Source organism: Homalodisca vitripennis, chromosome X (assembly GCF_021130785.1).
Source record: "Homalodisca vitripennis isolate AUS2020 chromosome X, UT_GWSS_2.1, whole genome shotgun sequence".
Lineage (NCBI taxonomy): Eukaryota > Metazoa > Arthropoda > Insecta > Hemiptera > Cicadellidae > Homalodisca > Homalodisca vitripennis.
Genome location: NC_060215.1, coordinates 101,624,750 through 101,647,442, shown reverse-complemented (window position 1 = coordinate 101,647,442; position 22,693 = coordinate 101,624,750). Strand labels below are relative to the sequence as shown.

The window sequence follows — 22,693 nt, the reverse complement described above, 5'->3', positions numbered from 1 at the left end:
AAGCTGAATGAAAAAATTAACTATCAAGGGGGTTTAACTAGCCTCAGAAAAATATTAGCATCATTAGGATTTCAGTGGAAAAAAATAGGCAAATTTTGATTGAAGCTAGTGACATAAGAATGAAATGTATAAACTATTTACGAAGTATAAAACAAGCGCAAGCAGAGAACTCTCCTATTGTTTACATTGATGATTCGTATATATTATCATCTCATGTGACTGAATAGGGATGGAGTGACGCCAGTCTTCAAGGTTTTAAAAAGAAAATAAGTAAAGGCGAGAGGGCCATAATACTGCACGCAGGGGGTGAAATGGGGTTTATTCCTGGAGCTTGCTTAATCTGGAAAGCAGGAACGAGCGAAGGAGATTATCATGATCAGATGAACCATGCGAACTTCATGACATAGACAAGAACTCAGCTCATTCCAAACTTACCAGTTAACTCTCTAATAATTATTGATAATGCCGCGTATCATAACGTCCAAGTTAATAAAGCACCTAATTCTGGTTCCAAAAAAGCAGAAATGATCAAGTGGCTACAAGATCATGGACTGCAGTTTGATACAATGTCACTTAAGCCCGAATTGTACAGTTTAGTAAAACAACATAAGGATGTATTTAAAAGATTTGCATTAGGCGATTTGTTAGAAAACCACGGACACAGCGTTCTTCGCCTTCTTCCGTACCATCCAGATCTAAATCCGATTGAGAATATTTGGGGAATAATAAAAAATTATGTAGGTAAAAAAATGTTGTAAATAACATTTAAAATACCATAGCGTTATGCAAAGAGAAGATAGACTCAATAAAAAAAGAAGATTGGGGGAAGGTGTGTAAGAAAGTTGTAAAATTTGAAGATGAATATTATGAAAAGGAACATTTAATTGATGACACAACAGAGAGATTTATTATTAGTTTGAATGACTCATCTGACGGCAGCAACAGTGAACAGGATGCCAGCGAAGAATCGGAAACGGCCAACGGGTGGTGAGGATGGAAATAACTCGCCATTGGCAACTCTATTATAGGTAAGAACAGCTTTGTAAACAAAGTAAAATCTAGGGAAAATACTGTTCACCACGCCAATTTTAAAATAACGGATTCTACATTTATGCATTGAGAATTTAAATTCTTAATTTTTATTGTTAGACGTTTAGTAATTTTACGATTTTTAATCACTAATAGATTTATGACATTTTATTTCTTATCTGTCAGAAAGTCAATTAATGTACAATGTATTGCTAAGGTAGTATTCGAATTTTGAATTGAATGCTACCAATGTAATACGGTTTAATCCATATAACCAATGCCTCTATGTATAGTGTATTCGTAGAATTGCTAAAAAAATAATTTATTGTCATGCCAAATAATTCATAATTAAGTTTTTCATAAACAGGATTCTTCATACAACAGTGTTTCGTATTCATTCATCTGTTATAAAATTAGTTTATAAACAATACACTCCAAAACACTTTCTATTTGAATACAATACAATGAAATTCAACATAATTTCATTAAAGTTTAAAACTTTTAGTTTATCACAGATCACCACTATGGCCTAGTGTTTTTTTTTTTTTCAGAAATAAACTATTACAAAGTGATTCAATGTTAAACTTTCAAATGGTATTGCCGTGTTGCATTTACGTGAATGGGCCATAAACTGTAGGGCAGCGGTGTCGGTGATACATTCCACTTCAGACTAAGTTACAGCTAACCTAAACTATGTATCTGAAAAAAGTTAAATCTAAAATTAACTTCAGTTCATTCAGAAAAACTTTCCCGCTGGCGAGTTTCCTGACCAAATAATAAAAAAATCTTCAAATACAAACTTTTTTGTGTCACAATTTTGGCACAGTTAATTTTAAAATATATTTTATTGAAGAAAAGTAATAATACATTGAAACTTAATACATTCATTAGCATTGGCATAAACAGGAAGTTGGTCTAACCATAAGTTGATTGTCCAGCAAGAATTAAACATTGCCGTTCGTGACGGATCATTGGAGAGTCAATGTTTTTATTTGGTTAGTAGGGCAACGACAGGGCCGAACCTTCAGCGCACGTACTATACCGTTGGAATTGTAATAAAAATGTTAAAATAGTTGTTATTTGGTAAATCTTTTACAACTATACTCAGTTGGTTTTATTTTACTTTTAAAATTTTCAACAGATACCATTTTTTTTATATAAAAGAAAGTAACACAAATATTTTTTTAAACTTTCACCTTATTTATTCAAACCTAAGTGCCAAATTGGGTTTCTTTATCTTAACTAGTTTTAGAGATAATAGTTGTTTTGAATACAATATTTTGGCTAGCAGCTAAACAAGACATTTCTTGACCTATGTTTATATGACATTTTTTGTTTGAAATGATAAATACAATCACCCACAGAAGTTTGTGATATCATCCTTTTCTGAACACTCTGTATATATACAGGGTTGGTGAAAAGTCCAGAGACGGCTTAATATTTATTTTAACCGTTACAGATGGAGCTATACAAGTTGGTACACTGTTATTGGCCATAAAACAATATTTACTACAATTTCAATAAGCCGCTACCACTTCAGGGGGACAGCCTACAAGGAGTCAGAAGAAAATCTTAAATAGAAGCATAGGTTGATATGCACATCAAAGTAAAGGTCTTTATTACTAGAATACAACATCGCAAATTCAACTTTAAACGGACATCCGAGTCCGAAATGGAAGCTAGATACTATGGGGTCAATAGATCCTAAATCCAGCCATGATTACAAAGTGGCCTAAGTTGTCTACTTTAAATGGCTGTAGTTTCACGTACAATGATAAAAAAAAGTTCTTACTTTTTCTTTATTAAGGGAAGTTACCTTTAAGAGCCAGGAATTTAACACACACAAATATTTTCCAAACCAAAAATCGATTGCATTACCTTAAAACAATCTTAATTTAAAATAGTATGTTAGTTACTACTATAGTATTAGCAAATAGAGATTGTGGCTCAAGGCCCAGGTGTTCGCCTCACACACATACAGCCCCACACTTACAAGTGCAGATGGTTGGAGCCAGCCTAACAACCGCTGATTTCCATCCCAGGTTATTCAGTAACAACTTAGACTCATGAGTAGGCAATACTCTGTAATAATTTCAGTGTATTATACGTTGTTTGGTATAATTTTTCTCTTTTTGATGTTTAATACCTATATATATTAATATTTTACGATAACATTAAAAATAACAAAATTCAGGGTTTGATTGTGGAAGTGCACTAAGGGACTAACAGAGCGGAAATATGGCCAGTCCTGATAGCCTACACTAGTGTGTGTGGGGGTGTGAGACTACCTGCATCCAGCCACAGTCACTATCAGCTAATAATATATGAAACTATAAATGAAAAGGGGGCCATTCTAATATCAAAATATTAACCTGGATGGCAGCTATGCCAACGAAACAGTTGAGGATGTTTTCAAAGACAGAGGCATCTTCTGTGGTGAGGATGTGGTAGATGTCAATACCACGAGGACGCAGTACTTTATCACATTTATTCACAGCTGCAGCAAACACAGGAATATTCAGTAGATCTCTTCCCATCCCCGGCCATTGAGATCCCATCCCTGAGAACACATACCAGAGGGGTTGCTTCACGTTGTCATATTTCTGTAAAATAGAAGGAAACAATTATTTTTATCACAATATAAGTATGTAACGTTAATCTGACTACATATAAATTCTACTTTTATAACATTGACATATACATAACTAACATTGACATAACTATGTGAGTAAATTTGACAAGTACGAAAGACACTAAATCAAACTGATTACTTATCAGACCTCTTGTTTTATATTTTATTGAGCCCATCTAAAATAATGAACACATGGGTGCAGTTACAATAAAAATATAAATTTATAAAATTATTTTTTAAACTGAACAATTTAAGACCTCTAAATCAGAATTACTAAACAAGTTGCATGACAAATGTTTGGTGTACTAACCTTAATGTTGTATTTGACTTCATTAGAAGGCACGACAACAAACGACTTCCATAAGTACCCAGGAATATTGGTCTTAAATACATCATTGACAAGGGAAGCATACTCCACATCTACTGGCATGTTTTGCAACTGAAAATTAAATAAATTCTTATATTATCATCATAACGTAAAAGCAGTTTTACCCATTCTACAGTATAAACATTTTAAATTAGGCATGAAACAAACTTAAATTTTGCAATGAAATCAACTTTTGGTTTCCTAGGATTATTAATTTACTTGTAATGACATAGAGAATTGACTAAATAAATAGGACACAAGTCACTGAGAAAAACCAATAATTAGATTGTTATAGTTACTATGTTGAACAGCAGTCAATGCTATTATATTGCACTGTATTTTTCACATGAACTAGAAATGACAGTAAAAGATGTAACTATTGCACAAAAGAGAGACTTGTAAATGATCAATGCTACAAATTGACTATTAACAATACAATAAGCCAAGTAATGAAGTATATAAGATCTTGTGTTTGCTAATAAACCCTTTTAAAACTGTGGGCAGTAAGATTTTTCGTGCTAAAATACTTTTAGATTTCAAATGAAATTATAATATTGTTGTATAGGAAAGTTATCTTTCAAACTAATGATATTCAAATGGGTTTTTATATGTTTCTTTATATAATTTGTAGAATAATGAATCAATGTAAATTTTACTTTTTCTAGTAAAGACATCACCAAATATTAAAAATATTAATTGAATTAAACGAAACTGGAAAGTTATTTTAAAATGTTATAGTCCTAAATTGACTAGAATATAAATCGAAGTAATAATTATGCCAAAAATTATGAATGGACTTAATAAGGAAAATTTCATTGTAGACATTATCTCCATTGTTCTTGTTCAAATTCTTTTAATCATTTCAAAAGAAAGCAATTCACTGTAATCAAACTAAACAAAAACGTAAACTAACTCAGGTACATCAGTTAGCTGGTTATTGAGTACTCCAAGTCAAGTTGCGACAACTAGCAAGTGTTGCTAAGTATCAGTCACGACAAATAAGCATTGCTAACTGCACTTTCCTCGTTCTCAAGCTGACATTTTTTCATTTTAAATGATGGTCATTCACTGTAAAAACACCCAAACCAACACGCCAGGCAGCTGGCTATCAGATGTTGATTATAAAAAAAATCGATAATAGCTAGCCAGGCATTGTTGCAACAAGTAAGTGCAGCCAATTATGCAAATTCTTCTCTCTCATACTGTTATGGATTCAATTATTATTAAATTCAAAAAATCACTATTGGTATGTTTACCTAGAATTCAAGTAAGGACGATAAGCCATCCTGTGTTGAAAACATTACAGATGAAAACGTTCATGCAATTCAAAACAGTCTTATAGCCGATTGACTAGCTAAAGTATTAGAAATTGCGCAACAGGTAATAACAAGTTACAGGAGCTATCAAACGATCATCACAAACAACATACATATCCTGAAAGCGTATGCCAGTTAAGTCCCATAATGATGCTCTAACAGTCCTAAACTACAAAAATTCACTGGACTTAACTTGATCATCCTTCTCAGTGCTTAGAACAACTATCAACCTGCGATTTCAATTTGTTTGGACTGCTTAAAAACACGCTAGGAGGCTAATGATTTGAAGATGTTGAGGTCGTGGAGGAATTGGTGCACAATTTCCTACTTATGTAACCTGTGATGCTGTGATAAAGCTACCTTTCTTCTCTGTAAGATAAGTGAGAAAAAATATGGAAAAGTAACAAATAAAATGTAATTGGCATTAGCTTGTTTGTAATAATTGTATTTTTTAAATAAAATCACCATTTTTATTCTACTCTTATAGTTGTTTACAAGTTCAACATACATTCAACAATTATTTTCATCAAAGTGATAGATTTTTAAACTTTTATTACGGCTTACGAACCTTCTCCGAATTTATTTTAGCCCCTTCCTCATGCCTGGCAGATACCATGATCAATCTGTGGATTCCATCAGGTGGCAGCTGACCCTTGGCCAAAACTTGCTTCTCCTTGCTGTTCCTCTTGATTACAACATGTCCTGATGTTCCTCCCAGTGATAAAGTGTTGATGGACACCAAGTCTCCATCCAGCTCTCGGGCCTCCGTCACTGGCTAGAGCAAAGTACACTTGCTATTTGCATTTTAGTTCTATAGCAACAAATTTTTAGTTCCTCATAAATGGAAAAGCTCACAAACTAAACAATTAGATGGTTCAACAAAGCATGGAAATGGCAAAATACTTTGCATATGATTAAACGAACAAAGGTTTAGCTGTTTTAATAAAATAGCAATTTTTAAATGCTGAATGATAATCTAACCATACTATGTTGTATTAACATTTTTGTTGTATTTTATGAATTTTACATCTCATTAACATTACTATTTTGAGTTAATTTTTAATAAACTCAACAAAATTACGTGGCTAAAATATGATGCATTTACAACCTTAGAACATAATTTAAATCATGTGATTTTTACCTATTCATACATTTAATGACAAGAGGGTCTTATTTGAATGGTTTTCAAAAATAAACAGTTGAATAAAATCAAAATGTTAATGCTGTTCTAGAATCTGTAGAGATCCACTTATTTTATGGCAGTTTTCATCTTGGTAGAAAGGACACATTTATACTAAAGAGTTCATTCAGAGTTTTCATTTGTAATCTAGAGTATAAGAACCATTTTTTAACCTGTGGTGTCAATTGTACATTCAAATTCTGGGATGAAGCTGTACTGAGCAGACAATTTGTTACATAGTATTTTATACACACATAGGATTTCATTTAGCACACTGACTACCAACAGCTGTTCAATAAATACAGTGATTTGATTGCATTAAACTATAGTTGTCAGAAAATACTAACATAGAACTTTGCGAAGTTCTTTAACATATTTATTAATGTTTTAATGCAGATAACTTTCGAACATCTCATATATAGTGCAGTTACAGATAATGCAATGTGCACAATAACACATTCAGTAGAGGTTTATATCACTCAACTAGAACCATAATTCATCTCAACTTCATATTTTACAGTTATAATAATGAGATAACTGCATTAACCACTGCAGCAATATTTGTACAGTTTATATTGAGTAACCAAACACTATATCACAACAATAAACAAGCTCTCTGTTTCATACACTTTTGTGTAGTTGATTATTGTCAATCTGTACCTGAAATTGACCATTGACGAGAGACTGGATGTCTGGATTGGGCCTGGTGTAGTGTATATTGGGAGGGATGAGCCCAGTTTCCATGGCTATGATGGACTTGGTTATTCCGATGAAGGAAGAAGAGGCTTCAGTGTTACCAACATTACTCTTCACTGAGCCGATTGGCAAAGGCTTCTTTCTCTTTCCAAAAACTGTTGCAAGAGAATTCAATTCCAGTTGGTCAAAGTACTGCAAAATAGAATATTGTTACCAAAATATGCAAAAAGCATTAGTTTAAAGATTATTATTGTTGGTTTGGGAGATAAACAAGAGTGTTACATACAGTTGATAAGTATATCTAATATAACTGTTTTTTTTTCTTTCAGATAACAAACCCTAAGACATAAGGTTAGACAGTTGAAAAGTTTCATAAATCAAGAAACGTTGTGCCGAACATTCTAGATCCAAGCAACATAACAAAGAACCAACATCCATTACCAAATTTGACATCAAACTTCTCTGTTATTTTAGTATATTTTCAGCACTATGCCTCTTTATTTCTTTACCTGAACATTGAATTTCAGTTATTTTTGTAAGAGTTAATGTTTCTAACATTTTTGTTATTCTAATAAATACAAGGCTAGAAACAGGTTTAAGACAAAATAATTCAAATATGAACTACGCTAAATAAAGTGACTAAATGTTCAAATGTTAGTGACTTACACAAAAGTATACCAAGAGAGATGACTTAGTAAGAGGATAGACATTTTCTCTTAAATCGGTTCATTAGCTAGAACTAAACCAAAGAATAGCCTTCATTTATTGTTTTAGTAGTAAAATAAGACTCAGAAGATATAAAAAAGAAACAAAATAAAACACATTTAGAAGCTGCTAGAAATCTGTATACCTTATAGTTATGTTGGAGACATACTAGGTTACTCCATCTATCTATCCTACACTGCTCTATCTAAACAGGAAATATAAACATAAACATTCTAAATAAAAATATACGTACTCGGCTAGGTGCTAATATAGTAACTGCAATATTGTATTACACAACAACAATGCTTGTCAAATCAAATTGATTTTCCACATCGTGAATGTGTACCAAATGTAAGTGCACTACTGAAAAAGGTTGGAAATCTGAACATTTACCAGAAAGAATGGACTAAAAAATAAGCTTACTTTTATCCCAGACCCATCCGCTTCCAAGTAAGCGATGTCTTCGGGGTCAATATTGTTTGTCTTGTAGAAGTCTTGTAGAGACTCTGCAAGCAAACTGTCAAAATGGATAAGGCTACAAGCCCGTGGGCCAAGACAATCAGCTCTTGCACATACGACTGTTGCATAGTTGCGTTTGGCTTCACTAGCACGCTGAAGGAAGAAGGAAACAACACCTTCACTTCTGCATGTTCCATTTGCTGAAAGAAATAAAACATAAGGTATAAATAATTTCAATCCAAAAGAACTTTCCACTTTGGTATTTAGTAGTAAATTTTACATAAAAAAATTACATTTAATCAGTAAAAAGTTATTATCTATATTACTCGACATTTAATTTCTTTTGAAATGAATGCATTAAATTGTACGTTCCCAAATTGATATTCGTTGTAAAGTCACCATTTTCCCATGACCCAAAATTTCAATAGTGCCATATGAGACACCACACCATCTGCTTTAGACCTTAAGTTTGTTGAAAACCAAATTTAGATAAGCCTGACATATCATATGATAAAAGTGTGTTTAATTATTTTCAGACACTTTTTATGCACTTTGATAGCTGAAAAATGTTCAGAAATATAAGAATTTTATTTATATTAGTAAAAGTAATTGTTTTTGTTTACGAGTACATCAAAGCAAATAGTTAAATTTGTATGTTATTTCAAACATTAGAATTGTCAGAATGTTGTCTATAGTTGCCCTTTTACAAGTCAGCTTTAGGCCTTTAAAGAGAGCCTGAATATTTAGGGAATTAAGAAAGAGGGCCAATCTCTGTACCCTTATTATGATACTAAAACATTTCCCCAATGTTAACTTCATTTTAAACACAATGAGACCTAGGGGCACCAAAGAGTTTTACCCTGCTTACTTCTAGTGCCTCGCAGTCTGATACAATATGCTCAGTTTTTTTTCTGCATAGGCCTACACAATACACAGGACCGGCATTAAAAGGTTCATACCATACAAATGTTTTCAGAATTTTTCAGTGGTAACTAATCGCACTGCCCACATTAGTTACTACCTACTTCTAGTATCTAAGTACTTAATAGTATTGAGGTTTTTAACAAGCGTATTTCAAGACACTAGCTGAAGTAAAATTGCCATAATTTGTAATTCTTTGTTTAAAGCTAATTGTTGACGATGGATGATTTGAAAAAATAATAGGACTATGGACATTTGCCCTCATTGAGCGTTACAAAAGCATAGAATGTTTTGAGGGCTGGTATCTAACCTCTTTTTTATATTTCAGAATAAAATTTGGCAAATAAAGAGCTTATAAACACCTGATTATACCTGAGTAAACCTGACATCTGAATATGATTTTAAAGTGTGTTTATGACATATGGTTCAAGTTTTTTCTAACTTTTATTTTGGGGTGTTCATTACCATATTATTTTAATAGTTTACTCTCTTGCATGCTTTAACATTATGTTCTTGGATTTGACAACTGAAGAAAATATGTAATACATAACAATTGTAGATGTCCAAAATTATATGCTTTCATAGTTTGCAATATTTTATTTGGCTGATTGTTTCTTTGGCTGACATCGCATTTCTTAAGATTCCCTAATTGCCAGGAACCCATCTAAGTTTCAAATGGATACGATGATACAAGCTTAAGACTGCTTACATACACTCATAAACCATAGAATTTATTATGGTTTCTAATATCTATAAATTATAATTATTGTATAAATCGTGTCTAACAAAGCTGATACATATAATTAAGACATGACATGATGTATAATTTAACATACCAAATTCAACAACAGGATACATTTAAAAAACAAACAAATTAACATACCAAAAAAGTGCAAAACATGAGGCCTATATTATATGCTAATAATACAAGAAACATGTTATTTTTTGTGTTCATATTATATATCACAGTACTATTTTTAATACTAAATTGTATGTCATTCTGGTATGGTTGGCCTATAGGTATGTACAATAACTAAGTCATCGAGATAGCAATTTCTTGTGTCTTCACGCCAACCCCAAGCCTTCTTCAATCCGAAAGCTTTGTCGTAGGATAGATCACTGAAATCTGTGATCGACACCTACCTGAAAAGATCCATTAAGTTTAAAACACGGAGTACTAGTGATAGAGCAGTTGTCTCTATACACAGTTTTTCCATTCCGAGCAGAGTCAGTGACTTATTGAATGAAAGAATATGGTTCCAAAATATTAAAAATAAGTCAGTCGGCGCTCAATGCTCAAAGTACACCCGCATTTCAACATCAGAGACGCCTACCTTACAATAGAGCTCTCCTGGTATCTAGTTGATACTCAGCAGCCATGTAGTGTAGAACTAAATGATAGGGTGCTCTTTGTACCATCAGGTGCATACTTGATACTATTGCTTTTATAACATTAAATTTAACCTGCAGTCTAAAGTGTGCTTACATATTTAATTAGCATCACAGGTGAAATATGAGTAATCTATATACAGCTAACATATAAAAGAATATAAGTTATTGTAACCTATAAGTGCTTATAATATATTCTCGATACCCTTACATTTAGGCTTAGATGTAACATAAGACATTACTGTGCAAAACATTTGAATGGGTTTACAGATTACTCTGTATTTTTTACTTTAATTTCACTAAAAATATGTACATTAATTCAATTTCAAATAAATACAGTACTGATTTCTAAACATTCAGCAACTAGGCTAAGTATTATGCCATTTGCTAGCTTGCCATCGTAACCTTGAATGGATAGAATTAATTACAAAAAAACTCAACTTTAAAAACTAGCATGGTCCATGAATTGTGACAGTAAAATAGAATAGAATAGTTTAAGAAACAACTTGAACTTTATCTCCAAGCCATATTGTACAAGTTCAATAACTCAAAACTCCACAGTAAACAGCCCAATGAATAAAATAACATAATTGGGAAAACAAATAATTAAGATGAATATATGGTCACCAGTTTCATCACTAGCAGCTGTGCTAAATCGTTATGTATACAGCTTATCTGTGATAGCAATACGTTCTTTGGACATAACATGTGACCAATTAGTTTTATCCATTGGCAACTTTACAGGTTTTAAAGCTCATAAGAGGCTAATTTCAAATGTGTTACAACAGTTGGAGAGAAAGTACTTGAATACTGCATCTTTGACCAGACTAGCTGGATAGATTGCGTCATTGGACTTAAAACTAATAAATACTATTTAAAATAAAACTTTAGGCAAGACGGCAGTACCACATGAGATTTGAGTCCATCCCTCCACCTAAACAGCAAAAAAAAACTCTAGAGATGGAATGCTAGGCCTGTAATTTGTTTCCAGATTTGGAGTATTTAAAATGTTGCAATTAGCCTACTACTGTTAAGTTAAGCCATTACCATTAAATTCGATCAAAATACACCGAATTTTATAGCATTTATAGTTACATGAATAACTAATTTGGCTAACTTATACTGGTCACTTAATGGAACATATTTAACTTCACCCAACTTTGTTCATTTTTAGAAATTCGTAAATTAAAAAGATAATCTCTTCTTAAAATAGTACTACTTACATTTTCCAGAAAACTAAAATAGTTTTTCAAATTAATATATGAATCGGGTGTTTTCCCTAACCTTAAGATCTGTTGGCATAGCCTATACAAATTAGTTTAATGCAAGCTTCATGTGTATATAAAAGCAGCTGTGTTTTGAAGAAAATCTTAAATTATTATATTAACGTACTTTTGTTTGAAAATTATGTTTATCTAACACTCCAGCACTTGATTTATTGCCTACAAGTGGTCTGATCACGAACTGTTATTTTTCAATCTTGTTTGACATTCCATAGACTGACAGCTACAAAATGAGTAACACTAACAGACGACAAGTAGTGTGAAATAGAAAAAAAGGTTTTCTCCTTAATGTTTAGGCAAACATTACTACATAACCATGATACTGTACAATACATTGGTTTTTACTAAGATTTACTTATATGACACTAATAGATACTTAAGGTACAACAAAAAATACTTGATACTTTATATTTATAGAATAACCTATTTTAGAAACTCGTGTAAATATTTATCCATTTCCAAGACAACTAGTTTAAAGTACTAAAACCATTCTAAATGGCTTACTTTCATTACGAGTGACAAAATGTAATTAATTTTAATGTTAACAATACTTTTGTAATTTCATAGAGAATAACTAACACATTTATAACTTAAACATTAATAAGTTATAAAACTAACTTATTAACTAACTAAGTTAATTTACCAGTTACCAGTTACTAACCAGTTAACTAAGTTAACTGGTTTTTAACTTATTATAAAAGTAAGTTCTTATGACGTCATCTTTCTTCATCCAAGCACACTTTCTGTAAAAATATACGGGCCGAGTGAAACTAAATATTTAAAAAAGTCAACCATCCCTGTTTAAGACTATAAAACTCAATCAAATGTACCTCTCTAATAATGTATGGTAAACGTATTGGTCGACTAACTATATAGTAATAATCTGTTCTCGTTTTAAGTCTTATTCCCGAGAACCAAACCCTGTAATTAATTGTGTTTAACAATTTTAGTTGAATTAAGATACTGTTTTACAGTATAATTACTACTAACCTTTACTACTTACTTTAGAAAAATATAGTTGAGTTATCTTACTTCTCAAATCTCATCTGTTATAATAATGACATATATTACTCGCTGTTGGAAAAAGTACGTTTTGACCGTTCGATAGTTGCATAGTGTTGAATTTGGAGATACGGGTAGTCCATGATATCCCAATAACCTCAAATGGCACTGCGCGACTTATAATTCTTCTCAAGTTCAATGCTTACTTTAACTTATTTGCGTGTTCACCGAGTTACGGAACTTCGAGTGATTAGGACGTGTGGTTGCCGATTTCCTGTGTTCTATTCTTACTGATTCTTCTTCTCGAGCTTTTTTAACTGGTATTTTAGTTTAATAAAATGTAACCTTAACCTTAATTGGAGTTTTCTTTTGTTTTAATAATATTATTTTATCATAAAGTTAAATAGTTTTATTTGTCATTTTTCTATAAATTACATCACACACACACAGAGTAGTGTAATAATTTCAAGACTTGGCTGGACCTGACACGATGGATGCAGGTCTAGCCACCCCGATTCAGAAGGACATGAACCCCTCTGAACTAGAAATAGCGGTAGATTCGTTATTAAAATCTAACATGGATACGTCAGATCATACTTATAGTACTATTAACACTGATAATGACACAAATACAAATGAGTTAAAACGAAAATGGGAAAATGTAGAGAACACTAACTCAAAAAATGAACAGACAACTGAGATTAAAAAGTTTTATTAAAAGATATTACAAAGAAAGTAACAAAGGGCCATACGAAATCATAGTTCAACATAAAAGTAAACAAAAATTAAATCCATTTCAGATTGGTAAAATAATAAAACAACACCACAATGACATAGATTTCATAGTACGTGCAGGCAACAACCTGCCTGTCACATGTAAAAATTACACTGCGGCAAATAATCTAATCGATTCACAATTCTTAACAAATTATAATGTATTTGTACCAACCATAAAAATTTATTCTGTTGGAGTCGTTTTCATTGAACCAGACATAAGCGAAAATGAAATACTCAATGAAACTGTTAGCGAATATCCATTGGTACAAGTACAAAGGATTAAAAGGAGAGTTAACAACTCTCTTATAGATACTCACTTTGTTAAAATTACCTTTGATTCAGATTGTTTACCTGAATACATTAAACTTAACTATGTTCGAATGAAGGTAGAAACATTTGTCATCCAGGTTAAACAATGTTTTAGATGTTTTTCATACGGACATGTAGCCAATTCTCCTTGCAAAAATGACAGACTCTGTAAGGACTGTGGGGATAAATATCACTCTGATGAGTGCACACAACCTCGAAGGTGCATACACTGTTATGGCCCACACAGTAGTTCTTCAAAATTATGTCCAGAATTTAAGAGACAAAAATTGATTAAAAATAGAATGAGTTACCATAAAGAGGATTATTTTAAGGCTAGCCTACATTACCCAATATCATACAAAGCAACAAAAAGCACACAATTCAAAAGACAATCATACGCTGACAAAATCAAAACAAATTTTGACTCCGAATATCCAGAGTTACCTGAATTAACACATAATATATCAACAAATATCAATACATATAACAGGTTCTCACCTTTGAGCGATGTAATGGAGCAGGATGACAGAGCTAGTTCAAATATGTTCAAGTATAAAAAACCTATATCTAGGGAAAGTACAATAAGCTACAATAGTAATAAGCAATACAATCAAAAGCATCCAACCAGATATGACAATTCCACTAAAAGAACCACAGAGTCATCAGATATACTTAGCCTAGGTAAATCAGTACCTGGACATAACCCTAGTAGTGTAAGTAGGGACCAATTGAAAGATCTCCTGCACAGTAAAATTAGTGAAATAAGAAGCAAATGTCTTAAAGTCAATTTGTCAAATGTAAATAGTGCAAAAAAACAAATGGAAGAGATTTTTTCTTCCTTCCTCTCCAATGAGAGTCCACCCAAGGGAAAAACTGCTAAGCCCCCAGATAAACTGAATAAAGTAGTTACTGTTAGAGGTAGTAACACAAACATTAAGAGATAATACACCAGGACATGTCAAATGACCTCAATCTGATACAATGGAATGCTAGGTCTCTAAAGCCTAAATGGCCAGAGACCATACAATTATTTAAGACCGAAAAAATACATATAGGTTTAATTCAGGAATCATGGTTAGATGAAAATGAATCTTTAACCGATGATAATTATACATTATTAAAAGTAAACAGAGATGACAGCTATGGAGGTATAGCTGTCATTATTCATAAATCTATTAAATATAAAACCATATATGAATTCAATGACAATGTAGTACAATTATTAGCTATTGAAATTAGAAATTTTAAAGTACCTATTAATATATACAATATTTATTGTACTAATAAATATATACCTCGTTCCTTTTGGAAAGACAAACTTTTTAACAAGGATAATGGATATACAATTATTTGTGGTGACATGAATGGACATCATCCGATTTGGGGTCCATTAAAGGCTAATTCGAGAGGCAATACTATTTTTGAAGAATACAGTAATTCATCATTCATATGTATAAATGATGGTAGGACTACAACCATACCAACATTTTGTCATCAACCAACCGCTATTGATCTGACTTTTGTGACGCCTAACCTATATTCACTATTAACATCTTGGGAAATAAATAAAGATGCACTAGGTAGCAATCATTTCCCAATTTCAATCAAATTTGACATAACTAGTATTTGTAATAGGCCTAATAGAATATTAAACAACAATGTAGGTGAAAGTAAAAAATTCAATTTTAAGAAGGCGGATTGGAGTAAATACAATAATTTAATAGAAAATAAGATTAATAGCATACTAATGCAAAATTGTAATATTAAAGTGTTGTATAATATCATTCTAGAAGCTGCAGATAAATCTATACCTAGATACAAAGTGTGTAATAATATAAACTCCAACTTTAGGCCTAATGCATGGTGGACAGATGAATGTTCCCATGCCGTAGCTCGCAGAAGACTGGCTTTCAGTAATTTTAAAAATAATATGTCCGCACTCAACTATCACAAATTTCAACTAGCTCAGGTAGCAGCTAGAGAAACAATACAAAATGCAAAACGGCTAGGCTGGGTTAAAATATGTAATGAGATAAGCAAACACAAATCTTCTCCACTCGCTTGGAGAATGATCAAAAAATTAAAGTGTAATCAATCTAACTGTAAAAATGGTAGCCTACTTAATGATAATGAACAGCTTTGTGAGAATTTTATGAAACAAATCACACCAGATTATGTTCCTAATAGAGAAGATTTGTTTCATATAGGCCTATGTGACTCTAATAACAGTACTTACCCTTTCCTAGAAGATGATTTTACATTCAAGGAATTAGAGTTAGCGATTTTGTCTAAAAAGAAAGATACCTCACCAGGTTTGGATGGCATCACATATAAAATGATAAAATACTTACCATCTAATGCACTACAATATCTCTTAAATGTTTTTAATAATATATGGAATAATAAATCGGATATACCACAAATATGGAAACAATTCAGAGTGATAGGTATATTGAAGCCCTCAAAAGACAAAAATGATGAAGCATCATACAGGCCTATATCACTTATTCCGTGTATGGTTAAAGTTTTCAACACTATGATTAAGAATAGGCTTGAATGGTACATCGACAGGTCAAACATAATACCAGACACTCAATATGGTTTTCGAAGGAAAAGGGGTTGTAATGATTATATTGTAACATTATTAACCGATATTCACACAGCATTGTCTTTCAATGAGACACTTATTGCCACATCATTGGATATTACGAGTGCGTACGATAATGTCTCAATCCCAGTTTTGTGTAGTAAGATGTTAGAACTTGGTATTCCTAATAAAATTGTTAAATACTGTCATCAATGGCTATCTGATAGGGAAATAATCATGAGTCATTCTAGTTCAGTAATACCAAGACGCAATTATAAGGGCCTCCCTCAAGGCAGTGTTTTGAGTCCTATATTGTTCTCCATCTATATTGCTGAGGTTAATAATTTTATACAACAACCCACCAGATCTTTACAATACGCTGATGACGTTTTAATATATTCGTCTGGTAATGGATTCGAGCAAACGCAAACTAATGTACAAAGAACAATTGATTCACTTGAGAAATATTTTGGCCAATTGCACCTACATTTCAATGGTAATAAAAGTAAAGTAATTATTTTCACGAGAAAGAAAAATGTAAGCAATCTAAATCTGTTAGTGGAAGGATGTGTTATTCCTGTAGTGGATAATTTAAAAATTCTGGGAGTCACAATAGACAACAAACTCACGCTAAGACCGCATATTGAAAATGTTAGTAAGTTATGTTTGAAAGATATTGATATAATTAAATTTATGGCCTGTGGTACAAAAGGAATTCACCCTGATTTGGCCCTACAGATATACAAAGGCCTTATAAGGTCCAGATTAGATTATTGTTGTTTTGTATATAGTAATGCTCCCAAAAAAGACCTTCGTAAATTAGATTTAATTCAGAATCTAGCTTTAAGAACCGCAATAGGAGCTATGAAAAGCACGCCAATTATTGCCTTACAAGCAGAATGTAAAATAGCCCCACTGGAAATGAGAAGAAATATGCTAACAGATAGATTGATATACAAGATTTGTACAGAAAAAAATCATCCTACCTTCTATAAAATAATGTACTTGAAGTTGTTAACTTCCAACTTTACATACTGGAGGAATAAAAAGCTTCCACAAATTATAAAATCGGTAGATAGAATAAGTAAATACAATCCAAATTTTGATACCAATTTGGAATATAAAACCCAAAATGACTTTGAAAAACCTTTAGTTATGACCCATATAAACCTCACGTGTATTGATTCAGTAGATTATAATAATAGTATAAGTAAAAAGGGAAATAATATGACAGTATTAAAACAACACTTTCTAAAAAATTATAAGTTAACCTATGCAACTTATGCAAGTAAACAACATCTTGAGACTAACAAGGAAAGTATTAAAATATTCACTGATGGGTCAAAGACCAAAGAAGGCGTAGGCGCTGCCTTCTACATACCCGATTTGAATACCAGTGTAAAGTTTAAGTTAAATAAATATGTATCGAATTATACGGCTGAACTAATCGCAATTATAAAGTCAATAGAGTATATAAACAATACTGCATATAATAGTATAGATATTTATACAGATTCTCAATCAGCGATCAGGGCAATTAAAAAAGCAAATCAAGGTTTTCCGGATACAGATAACATAATCCTCAGCCTTTTATATGAAATATTAGCTAAAGGCAAACATTTTGTGATCCACTGGGTTCCAGGACACTGTGGTATTTCACAGAATGAATACGCAGACAAATTAGCAAAGGAGGCTATATTGGATGGAGATAACTTAGATAACATTAATATTCCATCAACAGACCATAAGAAAATAACTTGCAATGTAGTATTAGACCAATTCAAAGAACTTTTTAACGCAAGTACATCAGGTATATGGTATAAGTCCATAGAACAAATTCCTCCGAAACAATCATGGTTCAGAAATGTTAGGATTAAGAGACACGACATAATTAATATATGCAGACTGAGATTTGGTCATGCCAGAAACAATAGCCGACTACACTGGATGAAATTATATTTCATTCCCTTGTGTCTTAAATGTACATTAGGAGTAGAAGAGACATTAGATCACTTAATTCTAGGATGCCCAATGTACAGTTATGCTAGAGATCAAACGTTCATCAATATTAAGAAACAATTCAGTAATCGCCCATATAATTTAATTGATGTACTACGTACAAACGATCTAGATATTTACAGCGAAATTATTAAATTCATTAATCTACTCAAATTAAAAATATAAGTTAGCAACACAAAAACATATACACCTCAGACATAATTGTTGCATCACCCAGGGTTCTTATAACCGTGGCCTACCTTTCGGTTTAGAAATGCCTGACAGGTCCCAGGCGAGAAGACACCCAAAACACCTATGCAAAAATTATCCTATAATAAAATCCATCTTAGAATTTTCCCAAATCCTTCTTTGAAACTAACCATAACACTTGTAGACATAAATGTTAACCCACTAACACAATAATCAAATAATTATAAACAAATAAGATCGGCAACCACAATATTGTGATTATAAGTAATTCATTGTTTTAGAAAAGACTGTTAATATTAACATAGTCAGTGTACTTCGTGGCTTCATGGTCAGTCCAAAGCCGAAGAGAGAGAAAAAGAAAAAAAAAACTTATTTGCGTGTGTATACACTCTTTGGATATATTGCAGAGAAATCATCAATATTTAAACGGTCTGATTCAGCTTATTTGGCAATATTGATGACACCTTAAAAATTAGATTATTTTAAAAAGTACCTTGCAAGGTGTACCAGCAATAGTTCAGGTCCAGATTTAGTTTCCTTTTACTTCTTTGTCTTTCGTAGGGCTTCTTCTTCATTTAATATTATACGTTAATTATGTATGACAGAAAGTTTGAGATTCATTTCATAACATGTCTTGTGTTTAAATTGTTTTCAGATATTGTAATGTTTTCTATTTAACGTCAGTACTGGTTATAAATAAAACTTAAGCACACTCTTAGAATAAAATACTTAGTATTTTATTACTATTAGTTTTGTAAATAGTAAACATTGTAAACATCTTATAATAAAACACTCAGTGTATAATTAGTATTTTGTATAAATATTACATACTATAATTACGATGCGGAAAAATAGTTACATAAATATTATATGTTAATAGTGCTATATTGCCTCTATATTTTGTTTTGTATGCTAAAGAAAACCTTCAACCTATGAAAGATTTCGAAGGTTTCCAAACAGTTTGAAGACCAAATATAGTAATAAAGAAGTTACTTCTAAGATTAATAATTAAATTATGTATACTTTACCTTCGTTTATAAGAACGTGCAATATAGTATATATAAACAAATATATATTGACAATAAACTCTTTACAAGACGTTTATGAAATGAAAATGGCAAGACACTGTATTGTGATTTAATAATGCTTTTTTAAAGTGATCACCTTCAGACAGTTTTAAAATATCTTGTACATATAGGCATCTGATACTGTGAACCGTCTCGTGGCGCACTGATGGTAAATATAACTTGGTTTATGTATATTAAATGACGCAATACATCACTATCAACTGTTTGGTCAAAGATCCAATATACAAGTATTCAGGTATAACTCACTACAATTTTTAATAAATATAAAATGTTCACAACAGCTTTCATACGAAAAACCTCTTCAGTCCATAACATACTACTGTTACCAATTTATGTTACTATCAAAACAACGCACGCCTTAAAAAGTATTTGCATAAGGAGAGTTCACATTGAATTTTATATTATAGCTTAGAACAACATTTACTTAATATTTAATTGTTCTATTAATTTTAATACAATACACTAATAGGTTGGCGTGACAGGGTGTCATATGAAACCAAATTACTTATGTTTAGTTTTTTTGTGAAGTAGATGTCTTTTTAAATCATATTATTTGGATTAAAAATAAGGTCGACAGTTGCCATGATTGATAGAGGAATCTAGCCAATGACGGAAATGCACTGAGCACTAAGGACAACAGAATCTAGGACATTCGCCATCGTCATATGTTAGCAAATGTGAAATCTTGTTATCTTTTCAAATCACCCATGTCATAATGCACTTTAAACAAATAACTAACAATAAATTTGGGCTGGAAGATACAGAATATGTATACAGTTATTACTATTAGAGTTTACCCTCAAAACATTTTTTTTTTAATTGATGTGATAATGTGTACTTTGTGGACCTTAACTATTTTTCGAGGGTTTTTAAAATTAACAATAGTCTAGTCTGGATTAAAACTACTGAACCGACAGTAAATGGATACATTTCTACAAGACACACTTTTTATTTATATAACGCTTTTCGCGCTTTTGGGTCCAAACATATACATAGCTCGCTGATTCATCCTTTTCTGTGGCAAACCGTTGCTACCAGACATTCGAACTTTAATCCTAGCGTATTCAATATGCGTTTGCACACTAAGCGTGCATATTGTTGTTTACATGAACTCCTTGTGTATTTGTTTAGTTTCCTCAAATTACTTCAAAAGAAAAAGTTGAGAATATCAGAGTTTTCCTACCACGTGCACTCCAATATGTATCGGTGTACAAAAGTTTAAGTTTGTAACACTTCTCAAAGCACCCGACACTGAGTGACTACGTCTTGCTTTATTAAAGTAGATAGAACAAATATTTGGAGAATACGTCACCGAAAGTAAGCCGCGTTTTATGACCTACGGCTAAGAGCCTTTAAAAGGAAATGAAGTCAGAGGAGTATAACATACTATACAATCTGTTCAACCCCAATATCTCAGAGTAGTGGTAGAATAGCAGTGCAAACTCTCACATTGGCCAACACGCAACACAGTAAATAAACTGTTTTATGTCATCTATAGTCATTTAGTCACGTCCACAGAAAGACTCACCATCAGCATCGAAAGAACGACAACGTCCACCTGGAGTTGACATGTTCATGTATTCATATTCCAGTCCTGTTGCCTTGAAAAATATTAAACTTGCTGTGGACACGACAGCAGCCTCGACGAAGCCACGCGCGATCAACTCTGCTCCCAGCTCCAGTGCACGTGCTCCGCCCGCCCAGGAAGTGTGCACACTATAACTGGGTCCTATAAAGCACAAGAAAAATTAGGTTATAAAACTAAAAAAGGTTTAGTTTATTAACCCTTGTTGAATATTCATCTTTTTGAATGTTTTTCTTGCTCAATTGATAGAATGTATTTTAAGAATAACATTCTTAGGCTACTTAAAACAATAATAATACGTTTCTTAGAGCTACAGAAAAACAAATTTAAAATAAACATAACAGTAAAGTTGTAAAATATTTAGGCCTTAAAATTCCATAGGGGCTAAACTTATAATTTGTTCCATGTCTAATAATGTTTAACTCAAGAAACAATACTGCTGATATCTACACTTGTAATGCTAGTATATACAGTAAAGGTTTATTATCGCATTAGATAATTCCTTTCCAGTTTAGACTCCCAGTAACAATGAATTTCTTGATTTTTTTAACTTTATGAAATGACTTGGTTTTGAGCTAATTTGAGTTGACGTTAAAAGTTCCTATAAAATGGGGGTCAATAAAGTCAGGCTTGTACATATAATTTTCTAGTTTAATTATATATATTAGTCAATCCAAGTTCAACCTTCCTTAGTGATTTCGGTTTACCTGGAGAGGGGAGCACTGATGCGTACTAGTACTTCTGTTTCCTCATTTGATCCTCTAGGTTCCTCTAATGGAGGAGGTTATGTTATGTTTTTATAGCACAAGCAATATTATTCCCACAAACAGCTGTTTTCAACAATGAGCGTTACTAAACAGCTGTTCTTCTTTAAAACTGCAATGCGGTAATGAAATCAGGTAACTCAAGAAATGTCACTAATTTGTTTCTACAATTGTTAGGGAGCTTTAATTTTCACATAATATTTTTTAAACCTAATTTATTAATTGTGTAGAGTTTCAAAATGTTCGCTACATAAATGAGCAAGTAATATAAAATCTTCAATATATCTAAAACATATATATACCAACAAAACCTATAATTAAAGATAAATTAAATAATTAATGATAATTTTTTTTAAATCATACATCATCGTATTAATTTTCACATGAACAATACCC

General features: G+C 31.9%; 1 protein-coding gene and 1 long non-coding RNA gene across 2 annotated transcripts in view; one reads left to right on the top strand and one right to left on the bottom strand.

Moving 5' to 3' along the window:
- The window catches only part of LOC124369757 (fatty acid synthase-like), a 113,199-nt gene that overhangs the window by 76,712 nt on the left and 13,794 nt on the right, over positions 1 to 22,693 (bottom strand). Inside the window, exons 5-10 of the mRNA XM_046827838.1 lie at positions 21,477 to 21,677; positions 8,349 to 8,584; positions 7,185 to 7,412; positions 5,913 to 6,119; positions 3,972 to 4,100; positions 3,402 to 3,632 (exon numbers count right to left, since the gene is read on the bottom strand). Coding sequence (XP_046683794.1) covers positions 3,402 to 3,632; positions 3,972 to 4,100; positions 5,913 to 6,119; positions 7,185 to 7,412; positions 8,349 to 8,584; positions 21,477 to 21,677 — 1,232 coding nt within the window. The remainder of the gene's footprint in view (positions 1 to 3,401; positions 3,633 to 3,971; positions 4,101 to 5,912; positions 6,120 to 7,184; positions 7,413 to 8,348; positions 8,585 to 21,476; positions 21,678 to 22,693) is intronic.
- On the top strand, positions 13,210 to 19,211 carry LOC124369758. The gene is made up of 2 exons (XR_006923079.1): positions 13,210 to 13,299; positions 19,142 to 19,211. It is a non-coding gene; the product is annotated as an uncharacterized LOC124369758 (long non-coding RNA).